The sequence below is a fragment of the Eubalaena glacialis genome, chromosome X (assembly GCF_028564815.1).
Source record: "Eubalaena glacialis isolate mEubGla1 chromosome X, mEubGla1.1.hap2.+ XY, whole genome shotgun sequence".
NCBI lineage: Eukaryota > Metazoa > Chordata > Mammalia > Artiodactyla > Balaenidae > Eubalaena > Eubalaena glacialis.
Window position 1 is genome coordinate 64416403 of NC_083736.1, and position 27226 is coordinate 64443628.

Consider the following 27226-nt stretch of genomic DNA (forward strand, 5'->3'; position numbering starts at 1 on the left):
TGTAGTATAGATGATGTATGTTATCTCTATATTTATTAATTATTTTACATTGATTAGTCTTGTCAATCTAGACAGATTGTAAGCTTGTTAAAGGAAAGGACTATATATTAGACCAGGGTTCTCAAAGTGAGGTCTACAAACTCCTGGAGGGTCTCCGAGACCCTTTCAGGGAGTCTAGGTGACTCCCTGTCTTTATAATAATATTAAGACATTGTTTGCCGTTTTTAGTACACTGACATTTGCCATGATAGTGCAAAAGCAACAGTGGACAAAACTGCTAACACCTTAGCTTGAATCAAAGCAGTGGCACAAACCTGTACTAGCAGTCATTGAATACTTCACCACCACACACTCTCGGTTTTACTTAAAAGTCAGTTTTACTTTTGGCTTTGATAAAGCAATAAAAATTATTAATTTTATTAAATCTCAACGCTTGAGTTCAGATCTTTTTAATATTCTGTGTGACAGAATGGGAAGAACACATAAACCACTTGTGCTGATGCCGAAGGACGATGTTTCTCTCGAGGAAAAGCATTTGTGCAATTGTTTGAGGTGTGAGTTTAACAGGCCTCTTTTTTCATGGGACATCATTTTTACTTGAAAGAACGACTGACAGACAAACTATGGTTATTCAGACTTGGGTACTTGGCAGACATTTTCTCAAAAATGAACCGAGTGAGTCTGTCAAGTCAAGGAAAACAAATGACAGTGTTTGTCACCAAAAATAAAATTTGAGCTTTCAAGCAAAACTTAGAATTTTGGAAAACGTGTATCTGCCACTGTAAACTTGACAGTTTTTCATAACTTTTCTAATGAGACCGGTAGTGATATTAACAATTGTGGTCTTTTTTATATTGTGTAATGAAATGTGTTGATTTGAAGGCTCTGTATGACTGTCCAAATGACATGTTACAGAGTCACGTTTGAGTAAAAGATCCATTCAGATTGCAAGTAACCACATTTCAACTAACTTTTAAGGAACTTGTTGGGTTTTGGTGTAGTCTCAAAGAAGAATATCCACAATTATCTGAAAAGACTATTAAAATGCTCCTCCTGGGGACTTCCCTGGTGGCACAGTGGTTAAGAATCCACCTGCCAATGCAGGGGACAGGGATTCGAGCCCTGGTCCGGGAAGATCCCTCATGCCGTGGAGCAACTAAGCCTGTGCACCACAACTACTGAGCCTGCACTCTAGAGCCCACGAGCCACAACTACTGAGCCCTAGTGCCACAACTATGGAAGTCCGTGCGCCTAGAGCTCCTGTTCCGCAACAAAGAGAAGCCACCGCAATGAGAAGCCCACGCACCACAACGAAGAGTAGCCCCCGCTCGCCGCAACTAGAGGAAGCCCATGCACAGCAACAAAGACCCAACGCAGCCAAAAATAAATAAAATTTAAAAAAAAAAAAAGCTCCTCCCAGGAATTCCCTGGCAGTCCAGTGGTTAGGACTCGGCGCTTTCACTGCAGTGGCCTGGGTTCAATCCCTGGTCGGGGAACTAAGATCCCGCAAGTCGCACGGCATGGCCACAATAAAATAAAATAATAAAATAAAATGCTCCTCCCTTGTCCAGCTACATATCCATGTGCGGCCAGATTACCTTCATTTACATCAACCAGAACATGTCACAAAAGATTAAACGCAGAGGGAGATATGAGAATCCAGCTATCTTCTACTAAACCAGACATTACAGAGATCTGTAAAAATGTAAAACAATCCCACTCTTCTCACTACATTATTTTTCGTCTTGGAAAATGTTGTGTGTGTGTGTGACACACACACTCCCCCACCCTGCATTCATGTCCTTTCCGGACCTTAGAATGTGACTTTATTTGGAAATAGTGTCATTGCAGGTATAATTGTTAATGTATAATGGGTTGTTGTGATTTTAAGTGAATTAATAATGTTTTTCTCAGTTTTACTTTCTAATACTGTAAAATTACTTTCTAAAACTGTAAATAGGTATAACATACATGAGCAGAATTTCTTAGAGGTCCTCAATAATTTTTAAGAATGTAAAGGGGTCCTAAGACCCAAAAAGTTTAGAACTGCTATCTTAGATTATTTTAGTACCCATCTTCTTTATAGTACCTTACATAGCACTGCATGTTACACACATGCCGGTATGCTCCCTCTCACTGGACACCTAGCAAATTTGAGAAGGAAGCTATTGACGAAACTGAAATATTGTGTACATCTTGGTCTCAGGCCATACTTGACCGTAAAGTATCTGGAAGCTATAACCAGGGTCGTGGTATCTAGTTTTCGTAGAAACTTCTCAGTCCTGTGGCAGGTACTCCAAGATAACCTCTCACGACACCAGCCATGGGTATCAGTTTGGTGTTAGATTCCAGCAAAGAGCATCTACCTGTTTGTTCTTCTGAGATTTTTTTCCTTAAGGTCTCTAACCTGAACCTTGTCCTTGCATAGGTGAGCCACCACGTCACAGTTCCAGCTTATGTGGCCTCAAGACAAAGTCACATTATGGTCAACGTGCTACAACAAAAGCCTCACTAAAACAAAGCTTTCCAAGTCCCACTATATGACCCACTTATTTCAACCAGTATTTAATAAAATAAAACCATTTGGTTAGTCTTAGCATCCCTTTGTAACAAGATTTGAGATACTGTATAAAACCCTCACCAGATGACTCAATCATTATTTAAATGGTATTTAACTGATACCTGTGTCCGTGAAACTATTTGAAGTTTCTCCTCAGAGCTCTTCCCCTCTCCTTGGTGTTGAGGCTACTAGAAATAAGGCTCACTGTTTCTTTCCCTGAAGGAGTGCTCAGATTGCTGACCTACAGCAGAAGCTGCTGGATGCAGAAAGTGAAGACAGGCCAAAACACCGCTGGGAGAATATTGCTACCATTCTGGAAGCCAAGTGTGCCCTGAAATACTTAATTGGGGAGGTAAACATCTCTCTTCCTCTCAGCAGTTCGGGGTCTGGCTTGGTGGGTTGAAATAAGATGTTAGCCTAGAATACTATCATAGTGTTATTGCCACTGTTCGTGGTAGAAACCACAATGACACAAACATTAGAGAAATAGTTTTATGGGTAAAGGTTGGTGTGGGCAAGTACAGGCCAGTTACTTAAAAATATATATGAGTTGCAAGTTGATACCCATGCCTGGCATATAGCAGGTGCTCAATAAATGTTCACTGTTATTATTATGAAAAGATCAGGATGCCATAGTAGGCCACAGGTCAAATGTAAAATATTATACTATACTACTTTTTAAAACACCTCTGACATGTATTATATTCAAAAAGTTTAAGATACAATCTAGGAAAGAGAAAACCTTTGACATATAAAGATTCATCTTAAGGAAAATCCATCTTCACTGACCTTAAAATAAATATATCATCTTCCACTGTCACAAGAGGAATTAAAATTGGTCACCTCTGGTGATTGAAGCAAGCATACAAACTCTGACTCTGCAAGTTTGAGCAGTGCTATCCTTTATGCATTTTTGTGTTGGGTTAGCAGATTTATCCTACTAAGGAAATCCTGATTAGTCTTGTGAACACTGGTGTTTATGATGTTCACTATCTGGGCTAGTAGAGAATATAAAACTAGGACAGCATAGGATATCAATCTAGCCTGAAGAGCCAGAGCTGTAGTCTCGGCTAATGTGTCTACGAGTTCCAACATGTGAACACAGACATTCTGAAATGGGACATAATTAGCCATAAGGGTGTGTGCTATGGATTTCTCTTTAAAATTAAGGAAGAACTTCTTGAGTATCAGAATTTGGAATTGTCAGATACTGTTTGTGTTAGATTTATTCTTGCCTTGAGGTAGAACAAGAGATTAAATGACCTCAGCAGTGGCTTCCAGCTCTAAGATACCTATCTCAACAGATATCTATCTCGGCTCTTGGTTTGGGTGGTGGTGATTCTATTCAATGGTAGAATCCATATGACATGAAAACATAAGAATGGACTTGGACATGGAAGAACTTTTCTCAGTCCATTTCAAGAAAGCTGACATTTTCCTGCCTAATGAATGGGGAAGGGTGGCCATTCTCCAAATAAACTGATCTTCTTTTATCCCTTCCAGCTGGTCTCCTCCAAAATACAGGTCAGCAAGCTTGAAAGCAGCCTGAAACAGAACAAGGCCAGCTGTGCTGACATGCAGAAGATGCTGTTTGAGGAACGAAATCATTTTGCTGAAATAGAGACAGAGTTACAGGCAGAGCTGGTGAGAGTGGAGCAACAGCACCAAGAGAAGGTAAGCTGGCGAGCCAAGAAGCTATACGGAAAAACAAACCATTGTTGCTCTTTGTTGTTAGTTAAAAATAATAATAATAATAATGGGGGTATGAAGTTTCCTTCAAAAGACCACGTAGTCTTTTCCAACTTTTGCAAATAAGAAACCAGCAATAGAGAAAAATGACTTATCTAATAAGTTTACACATACCAGTGACAATGGCTCTTAGCCTCCAACTTTAATACCAAGATGAACATGATGATACTTCAAGCCATGAGAGCCAAAGAGAACAATTTACTTTGAAATCACAAAGGAGTAACTGGATCACTGCTTGGACTAAACCAGAATTCCTTTTTCCTCTCATTCCTTTGGTACCTTTGGGTTGTATCTTTCTCTAGGTGCTATACCTCCTCAGCCAGCTGCAGCAAAGCCAAATGGCGGAGAAGCAGCTCGAGGAGTCCGTCAGCGAAAAGGAACAACAGCTGCTGAGCATCCTGAAGTGTCAGGTATGGAGATGAGGCAAAGGTCTCCAGAGATGGGGTCCCCAGGCCTGACTGAGAATCCTGTCTGATTTACATGACTGTACCTGCAGGAAAGAGTAATTACCTACTGAAAAAAAGCTTTATAATGGTAGCCTTTTATAATGGTAGCCTCTATTGCCTTGTTGCCCTGTTTGATCAATTTAGGGGTGTTTAGGATGTAGCCACACATAGGATTACCTCCGTTTTGGTACAGAAATGACAGTACATACTCCATACCAGACTTCGAGGCCTCCTGGTTCTTTGCCTCAACCCTGAGCTCTAAAGAGTTGAGAAAGTTAAATCATCCAGTAGAATCCTAGGGGCATTTAGCTGTCTCTTCCTGTGCCTGTTCTGAGTTGAGACCTGACCTGTTTGTAAAATGCCTGGGGTCTGCATTTCTTCCAGAGGCTGGGAACACCACACCCTTTAGTAGCATGTTGGAGCACTATTTTATCCAACTTAGAGTCTTTTTCCTGAACCACCAGTCTCTATGGCTTCCTTGGCACCACCCATCAAAGACATAACCAAACGTGTTAAGGTCGTAGGCATGAATCCAATTATCGTAAATGCCAAGGAAGTTTAATCAGGCTTATTAGTGTAGCAAATAAGCTGCCTAATCTTTGTTGAGAAGCGTGGACAAAAGCATCTGTAGACTTCAAAGAAACAGCTGACTCTCTGGGTGGGCTTCTTTATCAGCATCCTGATGTGAATAAGGGATATGAGGCTAGAAAATAGAAAAGAACGAGGAAGGCATTCCTGCAAGTGCGGTCGTGGCTGCTTGGGAGCGTTAGAATAGAGGTGGCACTCAGGGCACCTAGGAATTGGTGGGGATCAGACATTTCTCTGGGCGCCAGTGCCTGCTGTGCAAAAACCACCTGCTGCCAGCAACTTGGCAGTAGTATGTTTTCATCTCTGTGAGTTGTTTGGTAACCCACATGTAGTGCCCAAAATAACCCCACCTATCACTGCATTATCTGGAAATAGGATGAAGAACTTGAGAAGATGCAGGAAGTGTGTGAGCAAAATCAGCAACTTCTCCGAGAGAACAAAATCATGAAGCAGGTAGTACCGCTTCCCACCCATTTAATAAGCCCTGGGAGACCCTCTTGCAACTGAGGCCAGCTCGTGGGAGCAACCCTGAGTATAATGACTTGGCTCAATTTTATGAGGTCTACATCTAGTTTCCATGTGGTATGGTCATGTGCATTTCAGATGGTATAAACACATTTTTTAATTTGCTCGTTTCTGAATCTAATACTGATCTTGTAAAGTGGGAGTCCTTCAACCTACTTTGCTCTTACCCTGCCTCACTTTACCATGGCTTAAGATTAAGCTAACTTAGGAATCTTTATGTTTTAGCCATGAACACTCTCAGAAGCTGCCCTGCAATGTACACTTTGTCTCTTCTTTTCAAATAGAAACTGAACCTCCTCCAAGTAGCCAGCAGACAGAAATCTCATCTTCCTAAGGATACCCTTCTATCTCCAGACTCTTCTTTCGAATATATCCCACCTAAGGTAAACTGCTCAGGGCCTGTGATACCTTCGCATAGCCAAGGTTTGGGGTGAGTGTACTAAAATCACCTTTCAGAAGTGGTTGAGAGTTAAAATTCCCACATTCCAGCATCTCAATTTTCTATGGAGTCCCAAATAAAACTACAGTGCAATCTTGAGGAAAATAAGCATTCTCCCTCCCTAGACGGCTGACTTTGGACCATGTGCAGGCATTATGCAACACAACTGAGGAGGAGGCACATAGAAAAGAGCAGTGTTCGGCTGTCCATCCAAAGATACTTATCATATCATGAGTCCCTCCCTCCTCCCTCAGATTGCTCAGCCTCTATCCCTTCAGTTTCTCTCCCTTCAAAGACTCTGTGAGGCCAAAGGCTAAAGCAGAATTTCTTCTGATTGGTAAAGCCAATTGGGGTATATTTGAGGGCATCTGAAATCTCTGCTCTGAGAATATAGCTGGCAGCAGCCACTGGGAAGATATAATCCACATGTTGTTGTTGTTGTCGTTGTTTTTAATTAAATAACCATTCCAAACTTTTTTTCTTAGCCCAAACCTTCCCGGTTTAAAGAAAAGTTCCTGGAGCAAAGCATGGACATCGAAGATATAAAATATTGTTCAGAATATTCTGTGAATGAGCCTGAGGACAGTGATGGTGATGGTGGTGATGGGGATGATGAGGAATGGAAGCCAACAAAATTAGTTAAGGTGTCCAAGAAGAACATCCAAGGGGTAGGAGGCAGCTCATCTCTTTCAGGGGTTCTAATCATTAGTCTTCACTGCCAGTGAGGGTGTGCCGGCCCCAGACCCTACACCTCAGTCCTTTGATCGTGTTCAGAGGCACTGGCTCTGCTGAGGGTTGCTTGTTGGGCCAGCTCTGTATGGAACCGGGGGCTAGTTGAGAGGGCTGCCTGGGTGCACAGGGAGGCTCTTTTCATGTTTTCAAGTTCTGACCAGTCTGAACAGGTAGTAGTGTTCTATACCATCTCATTGAAACTGGTTCCAGTGTGACCATAATAATCTTTCACATTTTTAAAGCACTTTACAGTTTATAAACCATTCTCATATATGTTACCTCTTTTCATTGTCACCAAAAAAAAAATCCAGTGAGGTGTTTATTATTTGTATTTTACAGCTGGATCTGAGACCCACGAGAGGGAAATGACCTTGCCCAGGGACATAAAACAAAGTGACAGTCAGGACTTGAAATCAAATGTTCTGACTCCAAGTCCAGTTTGTTTCTACCACATCATGGTCATATCAGTGAAAATTGTAGACCAGAAGCTGAGTGGGAACTTTAAGATTGAACACACCAAAGTTAAGGCTAGTTAGAAACAATCTGACTTTGAGGCATGCTCTGTTTACTTACACAATGATAATCCTACGTATTTATCAAACCTAGGTGTTCTATGTTGAAACATTAACTTCCCAGGCATTGCAGTTCATCACTACCCCAACTGTGGCCTGCAGCCACATTCCACTTAAAGAGAACAGCTCACAAATTACCCTAGCTGGATTCCTGGAAGGTTATTCGATTTCATTAGCTGATAGTGCACCACATGGGGAACTGAGCCTTGTAAAGGCCACAACACCAGAGAGAAGCAAGTCATGAGGACTAGACAGCCATGGTGGCCTTAAGTCATTTGGAAAGTCATCAGGAATGCAACATACCATGTGCTCTTAGTGGGACTAAGAGCTCATCCTTAGCCTCAGAGAGCTTATAATCTAATGGGAAAACAAGCCAAAGAAATAGGAACACATCACAGGACCTCAGCATACTCATCTCAGGGAGATGGACTGAGGGGCTTTTAAGAGTGACTGTAAAGCCAAACCAAGTAGATATAGTTTACGAACATGCCATGAAAGAGACGACTCTTGCTGCATTATAAGACAGAAAGGGAAATACAGTCTTGGGAGCACCTGGGAAGCCATTTTCTGGCACAATGAATAGCATATTGCAAAGACTTGATAGTAGAGGTAGTAGCGGGACACAGAGCTGGGACACTGAGAGTAAATGGGACAGAACATGTCTGACTTTGATTCACTTACTCAGCAAACATTTATGCTCTCTACTGTGGTTGAAGTGGTAAGCATGAGCTGATTGTTGATGAAAAGGTCAGCCAAGTAATAGGAAGCACAGGTGAGAAGTACACACAGGAACAAATGGTAGAGGACCTAAAACTCTGGGGAAGGAGTTTCCAAATGGCAAGCAAATATGGGTATACTTGTCCTTGAGGAAAGCTTATCATACACACACACACACACACACACACACACACACACACAAGCATAGATATAATAGCACTGTTGCTGTAAGCTTAAAAAGGAAATATAGAAGTATAGCCAAAAATGCAAGTAAGTGATATTTGCTATCAATGATAAATCCTATCTCTAAAACACTGAGAGATGATTCTTTTCTAGGCTTTTCCCCTGATTTTATAACTTGAGAATATAACTGGGTTTTAAGGGGAGCAAGTTGACATACAATCTAGTTTCTCCCTTTTGGAGGCCTCAAATTACATGGACTGCTCTTTGATCAGACTGCTTGTAGACACATCAGCTGTAGACCTTGATGCTTTGCATGAAGGCCATCCTGATTATTATTGTTTCAACCCAGCTGAAGTGGGCTGGTATGAATCACTAGGTATCTGCAAAGGAGACTGCAGCAGGTACCAAAATGATGACTTGTCCAAAGCTAATGCTGAAAAAACTAGGTTTCCTCATTCAGCCATATTTCCTATCTGTACTAAGGAGATGCCGAAGGATAGGCCATGTGCTGTAGTAAAGAAGTGATAGCTTAGAAGCCAGGTAGACATGAGTTCTAGTCTTGACTTTGCCACTGTTTAGTTGGATGGCCTTAAGCAAGTCACTTAATCTCTCTGAGCCTCAGATTCCTTATTTATGTAATAAAGGGACGAGGCTAGAATAGTGATATATAAGGTCCCTTCCAGCACTAATATCCTGAATCAAAGTAACAGTCAAAGTTGTGTAAATGGGTTTTGTTGTTGTTGTTTTTAATAAATGGGTTTTAATAATACTACCTTTATATGGGGTTATATGGTATCTGAGAAGTTAAAAGAAGGAATATATGCAAGAGCACCTTGTGAAGGATAAAATATCATGCTGGTATTGTTATTAAAGCACTGTAAGCATTTTTACAAATATTCCCATTTGTCCCCTTTGGCAGAAAAGAGGGAGGAGGTATTCTGGTCTCTAGTCATGAAAGAATGGAGATAAACTTGGATGGAGTGACTTGTCCAAGGTCATGCCAAGTATTAAATATAAGACTAGAGCCCAAGGCTCCTAATTCCTAGCCTGGTATCCTTTATGTTACAATTTTTACCAGATCTTATCATTCTGAGATATAATGTAACACTGAAATCAGTGCTAGAAGAATTATAGACTCTAAAGAAATAATTCTCAACCCTGGCTGCACGGTTAGAATCCCCCAGGGAGCTTTTAAACACAGGGAGCCTGGGACCCCACCCCCAGATATTCTGATTTAATTGGTCTGAGGTGGGACCTGGCCTTTTTGAAAAGCTTCCCAGAGATTTCTTATGTGCAGCCAGGGTTGAGAACCACTGGCTTAAAGGAACCCCAGAGGTCTTTCATCTCGACTTCCCACTTATTTTATATAAACAATCTCTCTATTATAGTGGTTCTCAGCTATGGTGTTGGGACATGCTGGTGGGTTGCTAGCAGTTGTGATACACACACACCCCACATACATCATATTTGAGATTTTGTCTGTGGCAAGATCTTGCTCCCTCTCTTATATTCTGATCTGCGTCCTGGTGTGAGAGAAAATAGGATGAAGCTAAAGCTAGTGCACATGGCATTCGTGTGAATACATCTGTCATGTACGTCATGACTGTTCTATAATACCACTCCCAGGTGTTTATCTAGCCTCTGCTTGCTTGAAAACAAGCAATCTAGTAGGGGGAGGCTCACAGTCGTGAGACAGGGCAGCCCATTGTATTCCAAGTAGGTGTTGGAAAGTAGTTCCTTGTTGAGCTGTCCTATAAATCATCCCAGTGAATCTTGGCTATGTAAAAATCTAATTGTTCTTCCTTATGATAGCCCTTCAGATGCCACTCTTGTACTTTGGATAAAATAGAGACACATGGACAGGGTAATAGAGTGTTTTTGAGGCATATAATATAGATAAATGTGTAAATGGTCAGAGGACCATACCCAGCCTGTAGCAATCAATGGATCAATGTCATCCTGGCGAGGTGTCTCTAGGACATGTCATAGAACTCTGTCTTTTGCTCTGTCTTATTCAAAGAAGCAAAGTTAGGGGGTTTTTTTTGTTATGTCCAGTGTTGGCAAAGGTGACAAAGGTGGGCACTCCTGTCTGTTGTTGTTAGAAGTGTAGTTTGGCATACCTTTCTGGAAAGCAACTTGAAAATATGCATCAAAAGCCTTAAAAATGTTCCTATCCTTTGGCTCAATAATTATACACATAGGTATTTATACTAAGGAAATAGTCATTGATATGTAAAAAGATTTATAAATCTTTTTTGAGCATCAAACTATGTATCAGGCACTGCTTCTAGGTGCTGAAGATGCAATAAACAAGACAGGTAAAATCCTTGGCCTCATGAAACTGAAGACATTCTTGTTGAGAGAGACTCATAGTGACCAGAAAAACAAATAAAATAATTTTAGATGATAAGAGATAAAAAGAAGGGCTTCCCTGGTGGCGCAGTGGTTGAGAATCTGCCTGCCAGTGCAGGGGACACGGGTTCGAGCCCTGGTCTGGGAGGATCCCACATGCCGCGGAGCAACTGGGCCCGTGAGCCACAACTGCTGAGCCTGCGCGTCTGGAGCCTGTGCTCCGCGACAAGGGGGGCCGCGATAGTGAGAGGCCCACGCACCGCGACGAAGAGTGGCCCCCGCTTGCCGCAACTAGAGAAAGCCCTTGCACAGAAACGAAGACCCAACACAGCCAAAAATAAAAATAAATACATTTATAAAAAAAAAAAAAAAGAGAGATAAAAAGAAAATATAGTCAAATCATAGAGAATGATGGGGTAGGAAAAGAGTACTTTGGACGAGTGTTTGGGAGAGGCCTCTCTGAAGAGGAGATATTTAAGCTGAGATCTGAACAAAGTGAAGGAGCAAGTCAGGAAAAAAATGAGAAAAACATTTCAGGAAAAGGAGACAGTAAATGCAAAGGCCTCGGGGCAGGAATGAGCTTGGCTTATCAAGGAGCAGCTGAAGAGGCCAGTGAGGCTGGAGGATACTGAGAAGTGGGAGAGTGCAGTACAAGGTCGGGTCAGAGGGGTAATCAGAGGCCTTGTCAATCATGGTAAGATTTGGATTGTATTTATGTACCAGGATATTTGCTGTAACATGATTTATAATGGCAAACAATTTCTTTCAAAACAATCTTAATAGCTAACATTAGGTGACTGGTTAAGTAAATTGACACTTCCACATGATGAAAGACTATATACAACTGTTAAATATTAAAAATCATGGTTTTGATTTTCAGATTTTATAAAGTACTATATATTATTCTCATAATGGGGGCGAGGGGGAAGATGTTTTAATGGTTTCTTTTACCCTCACAACTACAGAACAATGGTGATGGTTGTCCATATGAAACAGACTCGAGGGCTTGAATTTAACTGTAAACGCAGTATGAATCCACAAAGATATGACAAGGGAAAAAAATCTGTGATTTTAGGACTCATTAGCAGAACTATGGAGTTCATAACAAGGGAGATGTTTGTCTCAATCTGCTTCACAATGATCACACCACATTTAGAAAGTTATGCTCATTTCTGGATGTCACAATTAAAGATGAACTTGGACAAATTGGTATATAGCCAAGGTGGTGAGAATTCTTGGAAACCATGTCAGGTGGTGAATCATTGAGGGAGCTAGGTATATTTAGCTGTGAGAGGATTTGGACAGAGTGGGACTGGGGAGTGAAAATGATGCTCAGGGTTTGAACATATATGCTGTGAAAGTGGGGTTAAATTGATTCCATGTCATTCCAGATGGCAGAATTTGGTCCTGAGGTCAGAAGTTATATAGAAACTGTTATCATCTCAGGATAAATAGAGCATTGGATAATAAGACCAGGGATGTTTGAGTGGGGCTTCATACATCAAATCAGGCTTTAGATGGTCACTGAGGTCTCCTCTGACTCTAATCCATCATTCTGTGAGCTCTGTCACCTATATTTGTTTCAAGCCAAACTATCCTACTTTCTTCCACCATTTCTCTTACAACATCACTTCCTATAATGCTGGTCACCCGCCCCCTTTTTGTTTAATTCCCTCTTTATGAAGCACATATACACAGTGGACTCCTGAATGTGTGCACAAGGAAACATACTTATTGATAAAATGGGCTTAATACATGGAAAGCACTTGTAACAGTGCCTGGCACACGGTGATGTCAGCTATTACTACTGCAGCCTTGTTGTAAGTGTGAAATATGGCACTATGAGGAGTATGGGTAAATTGTGGCATACTCGTAGAGTGAAAATGAATGGAACAGGAGCTACATGCATCAACGGATGATAAGATACCATTTATATGAAGTTTAAAAGTGTGTAAGATAATTCCTTACATATTTTAAATAAAAACTCACATGTGGTAAAAAGGCATGCATAGGATAATAAGCACCTAATTCAAGAGACTGCCCCTGGGAGGGAGGGAGGCGAAGGGGATCAGGAAAGCGTAGACAGGAGGCTTCAGTTCTATCTGTATTTTACTCATCAAGGGAGGGTTGGGGACATGAGTGGGGTTTTTTTATTGTCTACACTTTTTATATGCCTAAAAAAAATTATGGGGCCCTAAAATAGGATATATCATTTCAAATGGAGTCTGACTGACCCAGGGTTTAGTGAAACATTCTCTCCCTGTGATTTCTGAACTCCAAATTTCTGCCTGATTGACTTGCTTTTTGACAGCTATTTCACACTGTTGACTCATGAAGCTTGCTGACACCTCAAATCCCTAGTCCCTTTTTGCACAAACTACTTTTTTTTTGGCTGTACCGCGCAGCTTGTGGGATATTTTATTTTTTTTTAACATCTTTATTGGAGTATAATTGCTTTACAATGGTGTGTTAGTTTCTGCTTTATAACAAAGGGAATCAGTTATACATATACATACGTCCCCATTTCTCTTCCCTCTTGCGTCTCCCTCCCTCCCACCCTCCCTATCCCACCCCTCTAGGTGGTCACAAAGCACCGAGCTGATCTCCCTGTGCTTGCGGCTGCTTCCCACTAGCTATGTATTTTACATTTGGTAGTGTATATATGTCCATGCCACTCTCTCACTTTGTCCCAGGTTACCCTTCCTCCTCCCCGTATCCTCAAGTCCATTCTCTAGTAGGTCTGCGTCTTTATTCCTGTCTTGCCCCTAGGTTCTTCATGACCTTTTTTTTTTTTTTAGATTCCATATGTATGTGTTAGCATACTGTATTTGTTTTTCTCTTTCTGACTTACTTCACTCTGTATGACAGACTCTAGGTCCATCCACCTCACTACAAATAACTCAATTTTGTTTCTTTTTATGGCTAAGTAATATTCCATTGTATATATGTGCCACATCTTCTTTATCCATTCATCTGTCGATGGACACTTAGGTTGCTTCCATGTCCTGGCTATTGTAAATAGAGCTGCAATGAACATTGTGGTACATGACTCTTTTTGAATTATGGTTTTCTCAGGGTATATGCCCAGTAGTGGGATTGCTGGGTTGTATGGTAGTCCTATTTTTAGTTTTTTAAGGAACCTCCATACTGTTCTCCATAGTGGCTGTATCAATTTACATTCCCACCAACAGTGCAAGAGGGTTCCCTTTTCTCCACACCCTCTCCAGCATTTATTGTTTGTACATTTTTTGATGATGGCCATTCTGACTGGTGTGAGATGATACCTCATTGTAGTTTTGATTTGCATTTCTCTAATGATTAATGATGTTGAGCATTCTTTCATGTGTTTGTTGGCAATCTGTATATCTTCTTTGGAGAAATGTCTATTTAGGTCTTCTGCCCATTTTTGGATTGGGTTGTTTGTTTTTTTGATATTGAGCTGAATGAGCTGCTTGTAAATTTTGGAGATTAATCCTTTGTCAGTTGCTTCATTTGCAAATATTTTCTCCTATTCTGAGGGTTGTCTTTTGGTCTTGTTTATGGTTTCCTTTGCTGTGCAAAAGCTTTTAAGTTTCATTAGGTCCCATTTGTTTATTTGTGTTTTTATTTCCATTTCTCTAGGAGCTGGGTCAAAAAGGATCTTGCTGTGATTTATGTCATAGAGTGTTCTGCCTATGTTTTCCTCTAAGAGTTTGATAGTGTCTGGCCTTATATTTAGGTCTTTAATCCATTTTGAGTTTATTTTTGTGTATGGTGTTAGGGAGTGTTCTAATTTCATTCTTTTACATGTAGCTGTCCAGTTTTCCCAGCACCACTTATTGAAGAGGCTGTCTTTTCTCCACTGTATATTCTTGCCTCCTTTATCAAAGATAAGGTGACCATATGTGCGTGGGTTTACCTCTGCACTTTCTATCCTGTTCCATTGATCTATGTTTCTGTTTCTGTGCCAGTACCATACTGTCTTGATTACCATAGCTTTGTAGTATAGTCTGAAGTCAGGGAGCCTGATTCCTCCAGCTCCGTTGTTGTTTCTCAAGTTTGCTTTGGCTATTTGGGGTCTTTTGTATTTCCATGCAAATTGTGAAATTTTTTGTTCTAGTTCTGTGAAAAATGCCATTGGTAGTTTGATAGGGATTGCATTGAATCAGTAGATTGCTTTGAGTATAGTAGAGTCATTTTCACAATGCTGGTTCTTCCAATCCAAGAACATGGTATATCTCTCCATCTATTTGTATCATCTTTAATTTCTTTCCTCAGTGTCTTACAGTTTTCTGCATACAGGTCTTTTGTCTCCTTAGGTAGGTTTATTCCTAGGTATTTTACTCTTTTTGTTGCTATGGTAAATGGGAGTGTTTCTTGAATTTCTCTTTCAGATTTTTCATCATTAATGTATAGAAATGCAAGAGATTCCTGTGCATTAATTTTGTATCCTGCTACTTAACCAAATTCATTGACTAGCTCTAGTAGTTCTCTGGTAGCGTCTTTAGGATTCTCTGTGTATAGTATCATGTCATCTGCAAACAATGACAGTTTTACGTCTTCTTTTCCGATTTGGATTCCTTTTATTTCTTTTTCTTCTCTGATTGCTGTGGCTAAAACTTCCAAAACTATGTTGAATAACAGTGGTGAGAGTGGGCAACCTTGTCTTGTTCCTGATCTTAGTGGAAATGGTTTCAGTTTTTCACCATTGAGGACGATGTTGGCTGTGGGTTTGTCATATATGGCCTTTATTATGTTGAGGAAAGTTCCCTCTATGCCTACTTTCTGGAGTGTTTTTATCATAAATGGGTGTTGAATTTTGTCGAAAGCTTTCTCTACATCTATTGAGATGATCATATGGTTTTTCTCCTTCAATTTGTTAATATCGTGTATCACATTGATTGATTTGCATATATTGAAGAATCCTTGAATTCCTGGGAAAAACCCCACTTGATCATGGTGTCTGATCCTTTTAATGTGCTGTTGGATTCTGTTTGCTAGTATTTTGTTGAGGATTCTTGCATCTATGTTCATCAGTGATATTGGCCCGTAGTTTTTTTTCTTTGTGACATCTTTTTCTGGTTTTGGTATCAGGGTGATGGTGGCCTCGTAGAATGACTTTGGGAGTGTTCCTCCCTCTGCTATATTTTGGAAGAGTTTGAGAAGGATGGGTGTTAGCTCTTCTCTAAATGTTTGATACAATTCGCCTGTGAAGCCATCTGGTCCTGGGCTTTTGTTTGTTGGAAGATAATTTATCACAGTTTCAATTTCAGTGCTTGTGATTGGTCTGTTCATATTTTCCGTTTCTTCCTGGTTCAGTCTCGGAAGGTTGTGCATTTCTAAGAATCTGTCCATTTCTTCCAGGTTGTCCATTTTATTGGCGTATAGTTGCTTGTAGTAATCTCTCATGATCCTTTGTATTTCTGCAGTGTCAGTTGTTACTTCTCCTTTTTCATTTCTAGTTCTATTGATTTGAGTCTTCTCCCTTTTTTTTCTTGGTGAGTCTGGCTAATGGTTTATCAGTTTTGTTTATCTTCTCAAAGAACCAGCTTTTAGTTTTAGTGATCTTTGCTATAGTGTCCTTCATTTCTTTTTCATTTCTTTCTGATCTGATCTTTATGATTTCTTTCCTTCTGCTAACTTTGGGGGTTTTTTGTTCTTCTTTCTCTAATTGCTTTAGGTGTAAGGATAGGTTGTTTATTTGAGATGTTTCTTTTTTCTTAAGGTAGGATTGTATTGCTAGAAACTTCCCTCTTAGAACTGCTTTTGCTGCATCCCATAGGTTTTGGGTCATCGTGTTTTCATTGTCATTTGTTTCTACGTGCTTTTTGATTTCCTCTTTGATTTCTTCAGTGATCTCTTCGTTATTAAGTAGTGTATTGTTTAGCCTCCATGTGTGTGTATTTTTTACAGATTTTTTCCTGTAATTGATATCTAGTCTCATAGCATTGTGGTCGGAAAAGATACTTGATACGATTTCAATTTTCTTAAGTTTACCAAGGCTTGATTTGTGACCCAAGATATGATCTATCCTGGAGAATGTTCCATGTGCAATTGAGAAGAAAGTGTAGTCTGCTGTTTTTGGATGGAATGTCCTATAAATATCAGTTAAGTCCATCTTGTTTAATGTATCATTTAAAGCTTGTGTTTCCTTACTTATTTTCATTTTGGATGATCTGTCCATTGGTGAAAGTGGGGTGTTAAAGTCCCCTACTATGATGGTGTTACTGTCGATTTCCCCTTTTATGGCTGTTAGTATTTGCCTTATGTATGAGGTGCTCCTATGTTGGGTGCATAAATATTTACAATTCTTATATCTTCTTCTTGGATTGATCCCTTGATCATTATGTAATGTCCTTCTTTATCTCTTATAATAGTCTTTATTTTAAAGTCTATTTTGTCTGATATGAGAATTGCTACTCCAGCTTTCTTTGATTTCCATTTGCATGGAATATCTTTTTCCATCCCCTCACTTTCAGTCTGTATGTGTCCCTAGGTCTGAGGTGGGTCTCTTGTAGACAGCATATATATGGGTCTTGTTTTTGTATCCATTCAGCCAGTCTTTGTCTTTTGGTTGGAGCATTTAATCCATTTTCATTTAAGGTAATTATCGATATGTATGTTCCTATTACCATTTTCTTAATTGTTTTGGGTTTGTTATTGTAGGTCTTTTCCTTCTCTTGTGTTTCCTGTCTAGAGAATTTCCTTTAGCATTTGTTGTAAAGCTGGTTTGGTGGTGCTGAATTCTCTTAGCTTTTGCTTGTCTGTAAAGGTTTTAATTTCTCCATCAAATCTGAATGAGATCCTTGCTGGGTAGAGTAATCTTGGTTGTAGGTTTTTCTCCTTCATCACGTTAAATATGTCCTGCCACTCCCTTCTGGCTTGCAGAGTTTCTGCTGAAAGATCAGCTGTTAACCTTATGGGGATTCCCTTATGTGTTATTTGTTGTTTTTCCCTTGCTGCTTTTAATATTTTTTCTTTGTATTTAATTTTTTTTTCTTTTTTTTTTTAAAGAAGTACTTTTTATTAATTAATTTATTTATTTATTTATTTTGGCTGCGTTAGGTCTTCATTGCTGTGAGTGGGCTTTCTCTAGTTGCGGCAAGCAGGGCCTACTCTTCGTTGCGGTGCACGGGCCTCTCATTGTGGTGGCTTCTCTTGCTGTGAATCGTGGGCTCTAGACACGCAGGCTTCAGTAGTTGTGGCACGTGGGCTCAGTAGTTATGGGTCATGGGCTCTAGAGCGCAGGCTCAGTAGTTGTGGCGCACGGGCTTAGTTGCTCAGCGGCATGTGGGATCTTCCCAGAACAGGGCTAGAACCCATGTCCCCTGCATTGGCAGGCGGATTCTTAACCACTGCACCACCAGGGAAGCCCTGTATTTAATTTTTGATAGTTTGATTAATATGTGTCCTGGCGTGTTTCTCCTTGGATTTATCCTGTATGGGACTCTTTGTGCTTCCTGGACTTGATTAACTATTTCCTTTCCCATATTAGGGAAGTTTTCAACTATAATCTCTTCAAATATTTTCTCAGTCCCTTTCTTTTTCTTTTCTTCTTCTGGGACCCCTATAATTCGAATGTTGGTGCATTTATTGTTGTCCCAGAGGTCTCTGAGACTGTCCTCAATTCTTTTCATTCTTTTTTCTTTATTCTGCTCTGCACTAGTTATTTCCACTATTTTATCTTCCAGGTCACTTATCCGTTCTTCTGCCTCAGTTATTCTGCTATTGATCCCTTCTAGAGAATTTTTAATTTCATTTATTGAGTTGTTCATCACTGTTTGCTCTTTAGTTCTTCTAGCTCCTTGTTAAATGTTTCGTGTATTTTCTCCATTCTATTTCCAAGATTTTGGATCATCTTTGCTATCATTATTCTGAATTCTTTTTCAGGTAGACTGCCTATTTCCTCTTCATTTGTTAGGTCTGGTGGGTTTTTGCCTTGCTCCTTCATCTGCTGTGTGTCTGTCTGTCTTCTCATTTTGCTTATCTTACTGTGTTTGGTGTCTCCTTTTCGCAGGCTGCAGGTTCGTAGTTCCCGTTTTTTTTGGTGTCTGTCCCCAGTGGCTAAGGTTGGTTCAGTGGGTTGTGTAGGCTTCCTGGTGGAGGGGACTAGTGCTTGTGTTCTGGTGGATGAGGCTGAATCTTGTCTTTCTGGTGGGCAGGTCCACATCTGGTGGTGTGTTTTGGGATGTCTGTGGCCTTTTTATGATTTTAGCCAGCCTCTCTGCTAATGGATGGGGTTGTGTTCCTGTCTTGCTAGTTGTTTGGCATAGGGTGTCCAGCACTGTAGCTTGCTGGTCTTTGAGTGGAGCTGGGTCTTGGCGTTGAGATGGAGATCTCTGGGAGATTTTCGCCGTTTGGTATTACATGGAGCTGGGAGGTCTCTTGTGGACCAGTTTCCTGAACTTGGCTCTCCCACCTCAGAGGCACAGCCCTGATGCCTGGCTGGAGCACCAAGAGCCTGTCATCCACACGGTCATGTGGCTGTAGGTAGGAGGCCTCAGTTCCTTGACACATGGATCTCTCCTTAGGGCTGCTTGAGTGTCCTCATGACATGGCAGCTGGCTTACCCCAGGATGAGTGATCCATCCCACGGTCCCCAGGACTGTCGCAGCTTTGGCTGCTGGGACCCCTCCAGAGCCGACAGCCTCAGTGAGGCCGCCCTCCGCTCGGGCTCCGGGGCAGTTCAGTGACGGCGGAGGGAAGAGACCCCAAGCCAGGAGTTCCAGCTCTGTGGAAGCACGGGCTCCATTCTTGCTTGTGGGATCTTAGTTCCCCAACCAGGGATTGAACCTGGGCCCTTGGGCCCTCGGCAGTGAAAGCTCCGGGTTCTAACCACTGGACCGCCAGGGAATTCCCTGCACAAACTGCTTTTAAGCCAGATCTCCCCCCCACAACATTACATTTATATGGCTGATTTGGGGGGAACTTAATGCCAGACTTACATTTATCCCTGTTATAACTTTTCTGTCTACTTCCAGCCCATAATTCCAGCCAGTCAAAATATTTTTGAATTGTGATTCTATTATCTTACATATTAATCATCCTTCCAGCTTTGTGTCATTGTTACAGCTGATAAATATGCCTACCTTGTAGACTGGCTATGAGATTCAAATGAGATTTTGCATTTCTATATATGAAAGTACTCGGAAAACTGTAAAGTGCTATACAAATGTAAATGATTTTATTTCATATCATCAGTGATTTATTAAAATGTTGAATGGTTAAACTGCTAAGGACAAAGCCTAGGCTGACACTAAACAAACTGTAGAAATGTGAGTTGGATGAAAGTACAGCTGGGTAGATCTAAGGATACTGAGCAACTATACTCAGTCCTTAAATATGCCTAATTCTACTCCCATTCATCTCATAGTTCTTCACTTTGGCCATAAAATCATCATGAGGATCTTTGTCAGTTGCCCTGCATTATTATGGTATCCATCCAATCCATCTTTCAAGTATACTATCCCAAAAGTGTGGCATGACTTGTTCTTAGAAAACCTATGGGGGTTCTTGGTGATCATTGTTTCACTAAAGAGAGGACTGAGGAGACAGAAGCTTAGTAAAGTTGATGGTACTTTCCAGTTTTTCTAGAATGGCCTGAGAATGAAGAGAAGGTACTTCAAACCTAGTCTTCTGACTCAGTAATGTGTCTTTCTACAAACCTGCTTTGCAGTGTTCCTGCAAGGGCTGGTGTGGGAACAAGCAGTGCGGGTGCAGGAGACAGAAGTTGGACTGTGGCGCGGACTGCAGCTGTGACCCCACAAAGTGTAGAAACCGTCAGCAAGGCAAGGTAGGATCAGTGCTGTCGTCCCTCACCATCCTTTCAGATCTCCCAGCAGTTTCTGCCCTTTTCTTCTACCTTCCCTCCTGAAAGCCAGAGTCTCCTGCACAGCCCTTCCTACCCTTCTTCCCTCTGCAACCAGAAAAAGACATTTCGCTTCTCAGTCCTTCTTCCTTGCTGCTAGCCTGTCCACACAACCCCTTCAGAAGCCACAGCCCCTCCCAGGAGATTCCCAGATATGCAGCTCCCCACCCCTAGCCTTGGCTGTAAAATTTCTGTACAGTGTCTAAGGCACAAGCAAGGAACAGTAGAGCAAGCATTTACAGGCATACAGACATGCAGGATCAAACTAGTCCAGAGGCTTAGCTGGAATTGTAAGGGCCATGTGCTGAGGTAGCAGCTTCCAGGAAGGAAGTTAATCCTTCTGACATCTTGAGACATTAGTTACTTAGACCTTCTCCATGGGAACCAGCTATTCTATGGCTCTAGGAAAAGACCCACAGGAACTTGGTCTTTCTGATAGGCACTGTTCTGAGCCAAGTTAACTGTAGCTGTTCTTTTTTGCTCCCAGGGATAGCAAACTCAGGGAAACGAAATGTGTACTGAGAAGTGCAGCACCAAGCAGGTCAGATGCCCGAACTTGCCTTATGCCTACCTGTGCCCACGGCAAAAGCTCATTCCTACTGCTCTCTGTGTGATACACAGGGATTTTAGCAAGACTAGTTCACCGTGCATTTCTTAACCATCTATATGGGCGCAGTTTTGCCCTGGGTCTTCTATTAAAAAAACTTCTGAGGTAGGTAGTCATTAGAGGACTAAAGTGGCAAGCTAGAGGTCAGGCTAAGAACTGTAGAAGTAGTATTGCAGAAGGACCTTCAGGATTCTCTATGCCTATGCTTTTCTCAGTTTGGGTTCTAGAGTCCTATAGTGGCTCCATGGAAGTGCTTCCAGGCAGAGGAGTGTGGCCCAGCTCAGTTTGACCCTGTGCCAACCAAAGCAACTTGCTCTTTACTTGTTTATATATCGAGTTTCCTCTTAGAATTTCAGTTGGAAAACCACTGATCGAGTCCAGTACTGCCATTTTACAGAGAAGGAAACTAAGGCCCAGAGATAAGCTTAAGTGACTCGCGTGATATTATACAGCTGGTCATGGCAGCTAAGATTAGACCTCAGGCTTCCTGACTCTTAATCCAGTTCAGTTTCCATGAGAACAGGCTATAATTCTAATCCAAGCTCTACCACAGAGTCGCCTTGTTACCTAAGCAACTTCTCTCTCTTGGCCTCAGCTTCCTCTCTGAAAGGAAGACCAATACAGGCAACACTCTGTAGAAATGCTAAAAAGTATATTGTAGATTGGGGAGGGGAGAGGATTAATCAAAGAAATGACCAAGGCTCAGCCTTGTTTTAAACCTTGCCTCATGATGTGTCCTGTGCCGCTCTCCTACCCAGTCCTTTGCCTTCAGAGGCTGCTTTTGAGCACTGTGACCTCCCCAAGCAGGGTCACCCTAAGACCTGCTTACACTGACTGATGAGGCCCTCAGAGCTGGTACCTCACTGGCTGAAGGGGAGCAGACTGATTGTGTAACCCTAGTAGCTGAATTTCTAATATCCCTGTCTGCTTGATTCTCAGGATAGCTTGGGCACTGTTGAGCGGACTCGGGATTCTGAAGGCTCCTTCAAACTGGAGGATCCCACAGAGGTGACCCCAGGATTGAGCTTCTTTAACCCTGTCTGTGCCACTCCCAACAGCAAGGTAGGTAGCCTAAAAGCCAGGTGTTTCCAAATGTATTAGCGTCCGTCTCTGCATTAGCGCTGACAGAGAGCTGTGGGAGAAAAGGAGGTAAAGGTACAATCAGCTTGCTGGGAACTGGGAACCGGGCATCTGCTAGAGTCTGGTTTTTTCAACAGAGCGATTTGGGGGGGTCACCTCATACCACTGGGAGTGTGCTAAACATCTGTAGTGGCTAGGCTGCGCTGAGCCTCTGTCCCTACCCCAGATCTAGTCATAGCTGTCTCTGTCCTTCCTAGATCCTGAAAGAGATGTGTGATGTGGAGCAGGTGCTATTAAACAACACGGCTCCAGGTGCCTCCTCCCTTGGCCTCCCAGAGTCAAAACATGTAGCAACAGAATCCCAAGAAAATAAAGCTCCAGGGAAGAAAAAGAAACGAGCTCTGGCCAGCAATACCAGCTTCTTCTCTGGCTGCTCCCCCATTGAAGAAGAGGCCCACTGAAGTTGGACTCATCATATCTGCCCCGGTCTGGCTTGGGAGATGCCTTCAGGTTGCAGCCAGAAGGGTTTTTTTTTCATGATTCCTCTTGATTTCAGGTTTCTTGCTGTTGAAAAAAGGAACAGCACGTTACTGAAAAAGAGGGAACCTTTGTTGGATGTTGGCAACTTCGTGCCCAGTCCCCCAGCCCCTGACGACTACTCTCCTCTCCAGAAGGGTGCTAAGCTACCTGCTGAAGAGAGAACCAACTGACCTTCCTGATGACTCATGAGGAACCAGTCCTCAGTACAATCTAGCTCTCTCTTACTCATGAGCAGTTAGGGCTGTCTCCCAGTGGGAACGAGGCCAAGGCTGTCTTATCTTTAGGTTGTCTCAGTTTCATGGCAGAGCCTAGCCTAGGTTGGAGGCCTGGCACAGATCTTCACGCCACCTCCAGAATGGCGCTGGGATCTTTCTTGTCTCTGGATTTCAAGTGTTTTAATAGTACACTCAATTGTCTTTCAAGTTGCTGAGGTAAATGAAATCTTTTTAAATGTTAATGTTAAGTAAATAAATAAATCTTAGTCCATCTGCTGTTTGGAAAGAGTCTTCTGTGCTAGAGGGAGAAATACAATTTCAACCTGTGTTCCTCCGCCCCTGGGAACGCTATTAAGGAAAGTCAGTGCAAGTGCCCAAGCCCCACTGCCTTGTAGCAGCCCTCATCCCCTGAGGGGAGTATGGAGCAGCAAGTCATGTGTCTTCATGTTGCTCTGTTATCTCAGGAGGTTAGAATATTGCTAGCAAGTCCAGTGGCCTGACCTTCACTGTAGAGGCTGCCTGACCTCCAGATTTTGGAGGAAGGAACCATATTTACCAAGCATCTCCATGTGCTTGCCACAATTTTATTTGCTCCTCACAAAAAAGTTCAAGGTGAATAGGTCTCATTTTGCAGATGAGAAAACTGAGATACAAAGACGTTAAGTCACTTCACTAAAGTCACAAAGTTAACGAGTAATCGAGCTAGGACTTGAACCCAGATCTGACACCAAAAGTTCTTAGCTGACTCTAGATCAGCAGTGATGGCCATTACTGACAGCCTGCGGCCTGATTTGGAGTCGCCTGGGCATGGGCTCGTACTGCTGCCCAGCCCCCGGACAGCACTGCACTTACACCCTGCTTCCTCCTTTGAAAGGGAAGAGGATGGGCGCGGCTTACTCCTCACTCTGCATCTGGGTTCTTCATCTCTGCTTAAGGCGAAAAGGGAGCCAGCCCTGGCCCTGCAGCCTTCTCAGGAGTTCACAAGCCCTGAGCGTCATATCCATGCATTCTGAGTCCCAGCCCCCTGCCCCGAACAAAGCTCCCAAAGTACCCCCCAGAATTTGGCACATGAAAGCCAAGACTCCTCCAGAATCCAACAGAGTCCAAGCAAAGGAAACTGAAGGACAACCTGCCTAGAGCGAAGCCTTCGGGACTAGGTGACCCTGCAGCCCTTTCTGGCCTCCTGCCAGCAAGCAGCCCTGCTTCTCTTTGCATTTTAATGCCGAGGGAGCAAGGGAGCCTTTGCCATTGCCAACTAGAGCCTCTGGATACAATGGGAAGGCAGAGAAGGAGGGGGCAGGCTCTTGGCCTAAGAGAGCAGGTCTTCCTTCTCACTGTTCCAAATCCAGTGTGTTTGGGGGGAGGGGTAAATGAGCTTATCCCCAGAGAAGACATTCTTTCCCACCAACACTGCAGTAGCCCCCAGGCATCGAGCCACTGCCTCAGCCAAAAGGTTGAGAGGGAAGGTCAATCAAGCCAGCCCCCAGTCCCTGGCCCACCCAGAGCCCTGTGCTTTAGCACTAAGCTGACTCTACGGCCTGCTGGCCATCCCTCCCCTGCTGATGGTGTGGTAAAAGTGTCTTTTATATGTATTCATCTTCCAAAAGCCAGTGACCATACCACTATACACTCCTCAAATGATTCTTGGAAAGAGACGGTAGATGCCTTGGGGTCAAAGCAGCGAAAAAGATGCAAATCTCAGCACATCTTGAATGAGCATCTCCTTTCTGGGGTGAGGGGTGAAAGGGAAGGGCTGCTAGTACCACCCAGGCCCCATAAGGCCCACGGGGACCCCTGGTCCAGAAACTGGGTGAAACAAGAAGTGGCGTGCAACTCTGAGTTCCCTTCTAGATGCACCTTGCAGAAGCAGAAGCAAGATCCCAAGAGGGAAGGGAGGCTGATGAATTAAGGCTATCCTCCCAGGGAGCTTGAGACTGGATGCTAGACTTCCTCGCACACATACACACCCCTTTCCAGGGGGCTGGCTGGGCCCCTTCTCCTCACTGCCAAGTTGCAAAGTTGTGTGGTCACCTCCCCCCAGCTTCCCGCCCGCCCGCGCCCTCAGCCCTCTCCTCCCTGAGCCGGGACAAAGCCCCAGCAGTGACTAAGAGGAGAACAGGAGGAGGGACAGAGGGATGGGGAAAGCTGCACAAAGGAATTCCTCACCCCAAGCCCCCTGACCGGCAGCGAGTAAAGAAGCAGATCTGCTCGCCCTCCCCCTTTCCCCCTCCCATCTTCCCACCCAACCAGGCACGGACACCACAGGCCACAGAGCAGCTGCAGGCCTTGGGAGAGGACCCGCACAGCCTCCTGTAGGTGGCAACAGTGCCACCTGTTTGACTGGTGGGGCTGAGCCTGGAAGAGGGAGGAGGCTGACAACTCGGAGAGGACCTGGGAAACAGTGCAGTGCACAGCAGAGGGCAGAGAGCAGAGCGGACCTGCTGCTGAGAAAAGGTGTGAGGGCTCGGGAAGGCTGGGGGCCACAGGCGGGAGTGGCAGGGCCGAGTCCGGCTCCTGCCGGCAGGGATTGGGCCCAAGGATTGAGCAGCACCCCTGGTCAGCTCCCCTGATTGGAGTTTTCTGGCTGCTCAGATCCTGACCCCATCCTACAGACAGCTCCTGGAGGGAGGTGGGACCCTGGATGGCAGTGTCTGGGGTGCAGAGGCAGTGCCCGAGGTACAGCTGGAGCCCGAGGCAGGCTACTACCACTCGGTCCAAGCACGGGAAGAGGCAGGGGACCTCCCTCTGGGTTGGCTTTTTCCTGGGAGGGGTGTCAGGGTGGGGAGAGGTTTCCCTCCCCCCAGCTTCAGCCCCCTAACTTCCATCCCTACCTCAACCCTCCTTTCCCAAGGCAAGCAGAGGGTAAGAAGGGCTGTTTCAGGAGCAGCCACACCCTCCTTTCAGCCACTGTTCACCCCCTAAAGACTCCACAGCTTCAGGGGAGCCCAGATGACAAGGCAAGGGGTCGTGTTCCTCAGACCACACCCACTTTGGGTGTATCCAGGGGCTCCTTTACATACTCCAAGTCACCTAGAAACCCATTTTACTGACAGCCACTAGTGCGCATGCACATACAAATGCTGACACAAATCCCACACCTTCTCATGTAGAATCAAAACCACACACCCAGCCTAGTCTGGGGATCAGTAAGGCAGCTTGGTCTCAGCTTGACCCCAAAGTGCAAGGTCCAGGGATCCCCTGCCCCAAGACAACCACAGCCCCCATACACACCTTTGCCCTGTATTTGTTGTACTTTCACCAAAGTGTCCTCAGAGGGTGGGGCCCCTGAAAAGGAAAAGGCGGGGACTGGGTTCCTGGCTGAGGTTCGGAGATGACTGGGCAGAAAGCGACAGGACTGAGAGGGCTTAGATGTTCCAGGTGTGTGCGGGCAGGAAAAAGTTTCCTTCAGAAGGTAGGGAGTGACCCAGGCAACCTGTTCCCCTCAAGACTTCCTCTTATTGGTAGTGCCCCCTTGCCCCTGGGAGGTGGAGACAGACAGTCTTTCAGTTCAGGGCTTTGCGATGTGTGCAATCTCTGTATCCATAGCAACTGACCAACTAGCCACTAGCCAGGCCTCCCTCAGCCCCAGGTCAGGCCTGGTGCCTCTCCTTCAGGTTACTCCTGGTTCCTATGGTGGAAGCCTCAACACGGGGCCGCCTGAAGTTTGGCCAGATCTGCCTCAACTTGCTAAACCGTGTTTGCCCCACCCCGGGGAAGATTCTCCTGAGTCCCCACCCCAGGCAACCTCTCCAACCCCAGATAGGGATGCTGTTGAAAGGGGAGGAGATAGAGAGAGTGGGTGTATATCCTGCCAGGAGGCTAGACCTCCAGGGTGTCCCACTGACTTTCCAGGTATGCAGATGAAAGGGAAAGAAAGACCCCGGAAACTGTCCCCTTTGCTCACCTCCTCATCCAATCTGGCACTTGGGACCTGCCCTGTGACCTCCGTTGCTGAGCAGCGGCCCAGGCCTCTGCTCCTCCCCGGGGCTCCTCACACATACTGGGAGGGAGGCTGGGATCTGCCTTCTGCCAGGGTCCCTGATAGCCAAGTGTCCCTTCCCCCAGGCCCTCACC

General features: G+C 43.7%; 1 protein-coding gene across 1 annotated transcript in view; it reads left to right on the forward strand.

The window, feature by feature from the left end:
• Positions 1 to 22926, forward strand: part of KIF4A (kinesin family member 4A) — a 123657-nt gene extending 100731 nt beyond the window's left edge. The window contains exons 22-30 of the mRNA XM_061177723.1: positions 2783 to 2912; positions 4064 to 4234; positions 4612 to 4719; positions 5719 to 5796; positions 6153 to 6251; positions 6793 to 6975; positions 20519 to 20635; positions 22257 to 22379; positions 22655 to 22926. Coding sequence (XP_061033706.1) covers positions 2783 to 2912; positions 4064 to 4234; positions 4612 to 4719; positions 5719 to 5796; positions 6153 to 6251; positions 6793 to 6975; positions 20519 to 20635; positions 22257 to 22379; positions 22655 to 22858 — 1213 coding nt within the window. The 3' untranslated portion in view covers positions 22859 to 22926. The remainder of the gene's footprint in view (positions 1 to 2782; positions 2913 to 4063; positions 4235 to 4611; positions 4720 to 5718; positions 5797 to 6152; positions 6252 to 6792; positions 6976 to 20518; positions 20636 to 22256; positions 22380 to 22654) is intronic.
• Positions 22927 to 27226: the final 4300 nt, after the last annotated feature.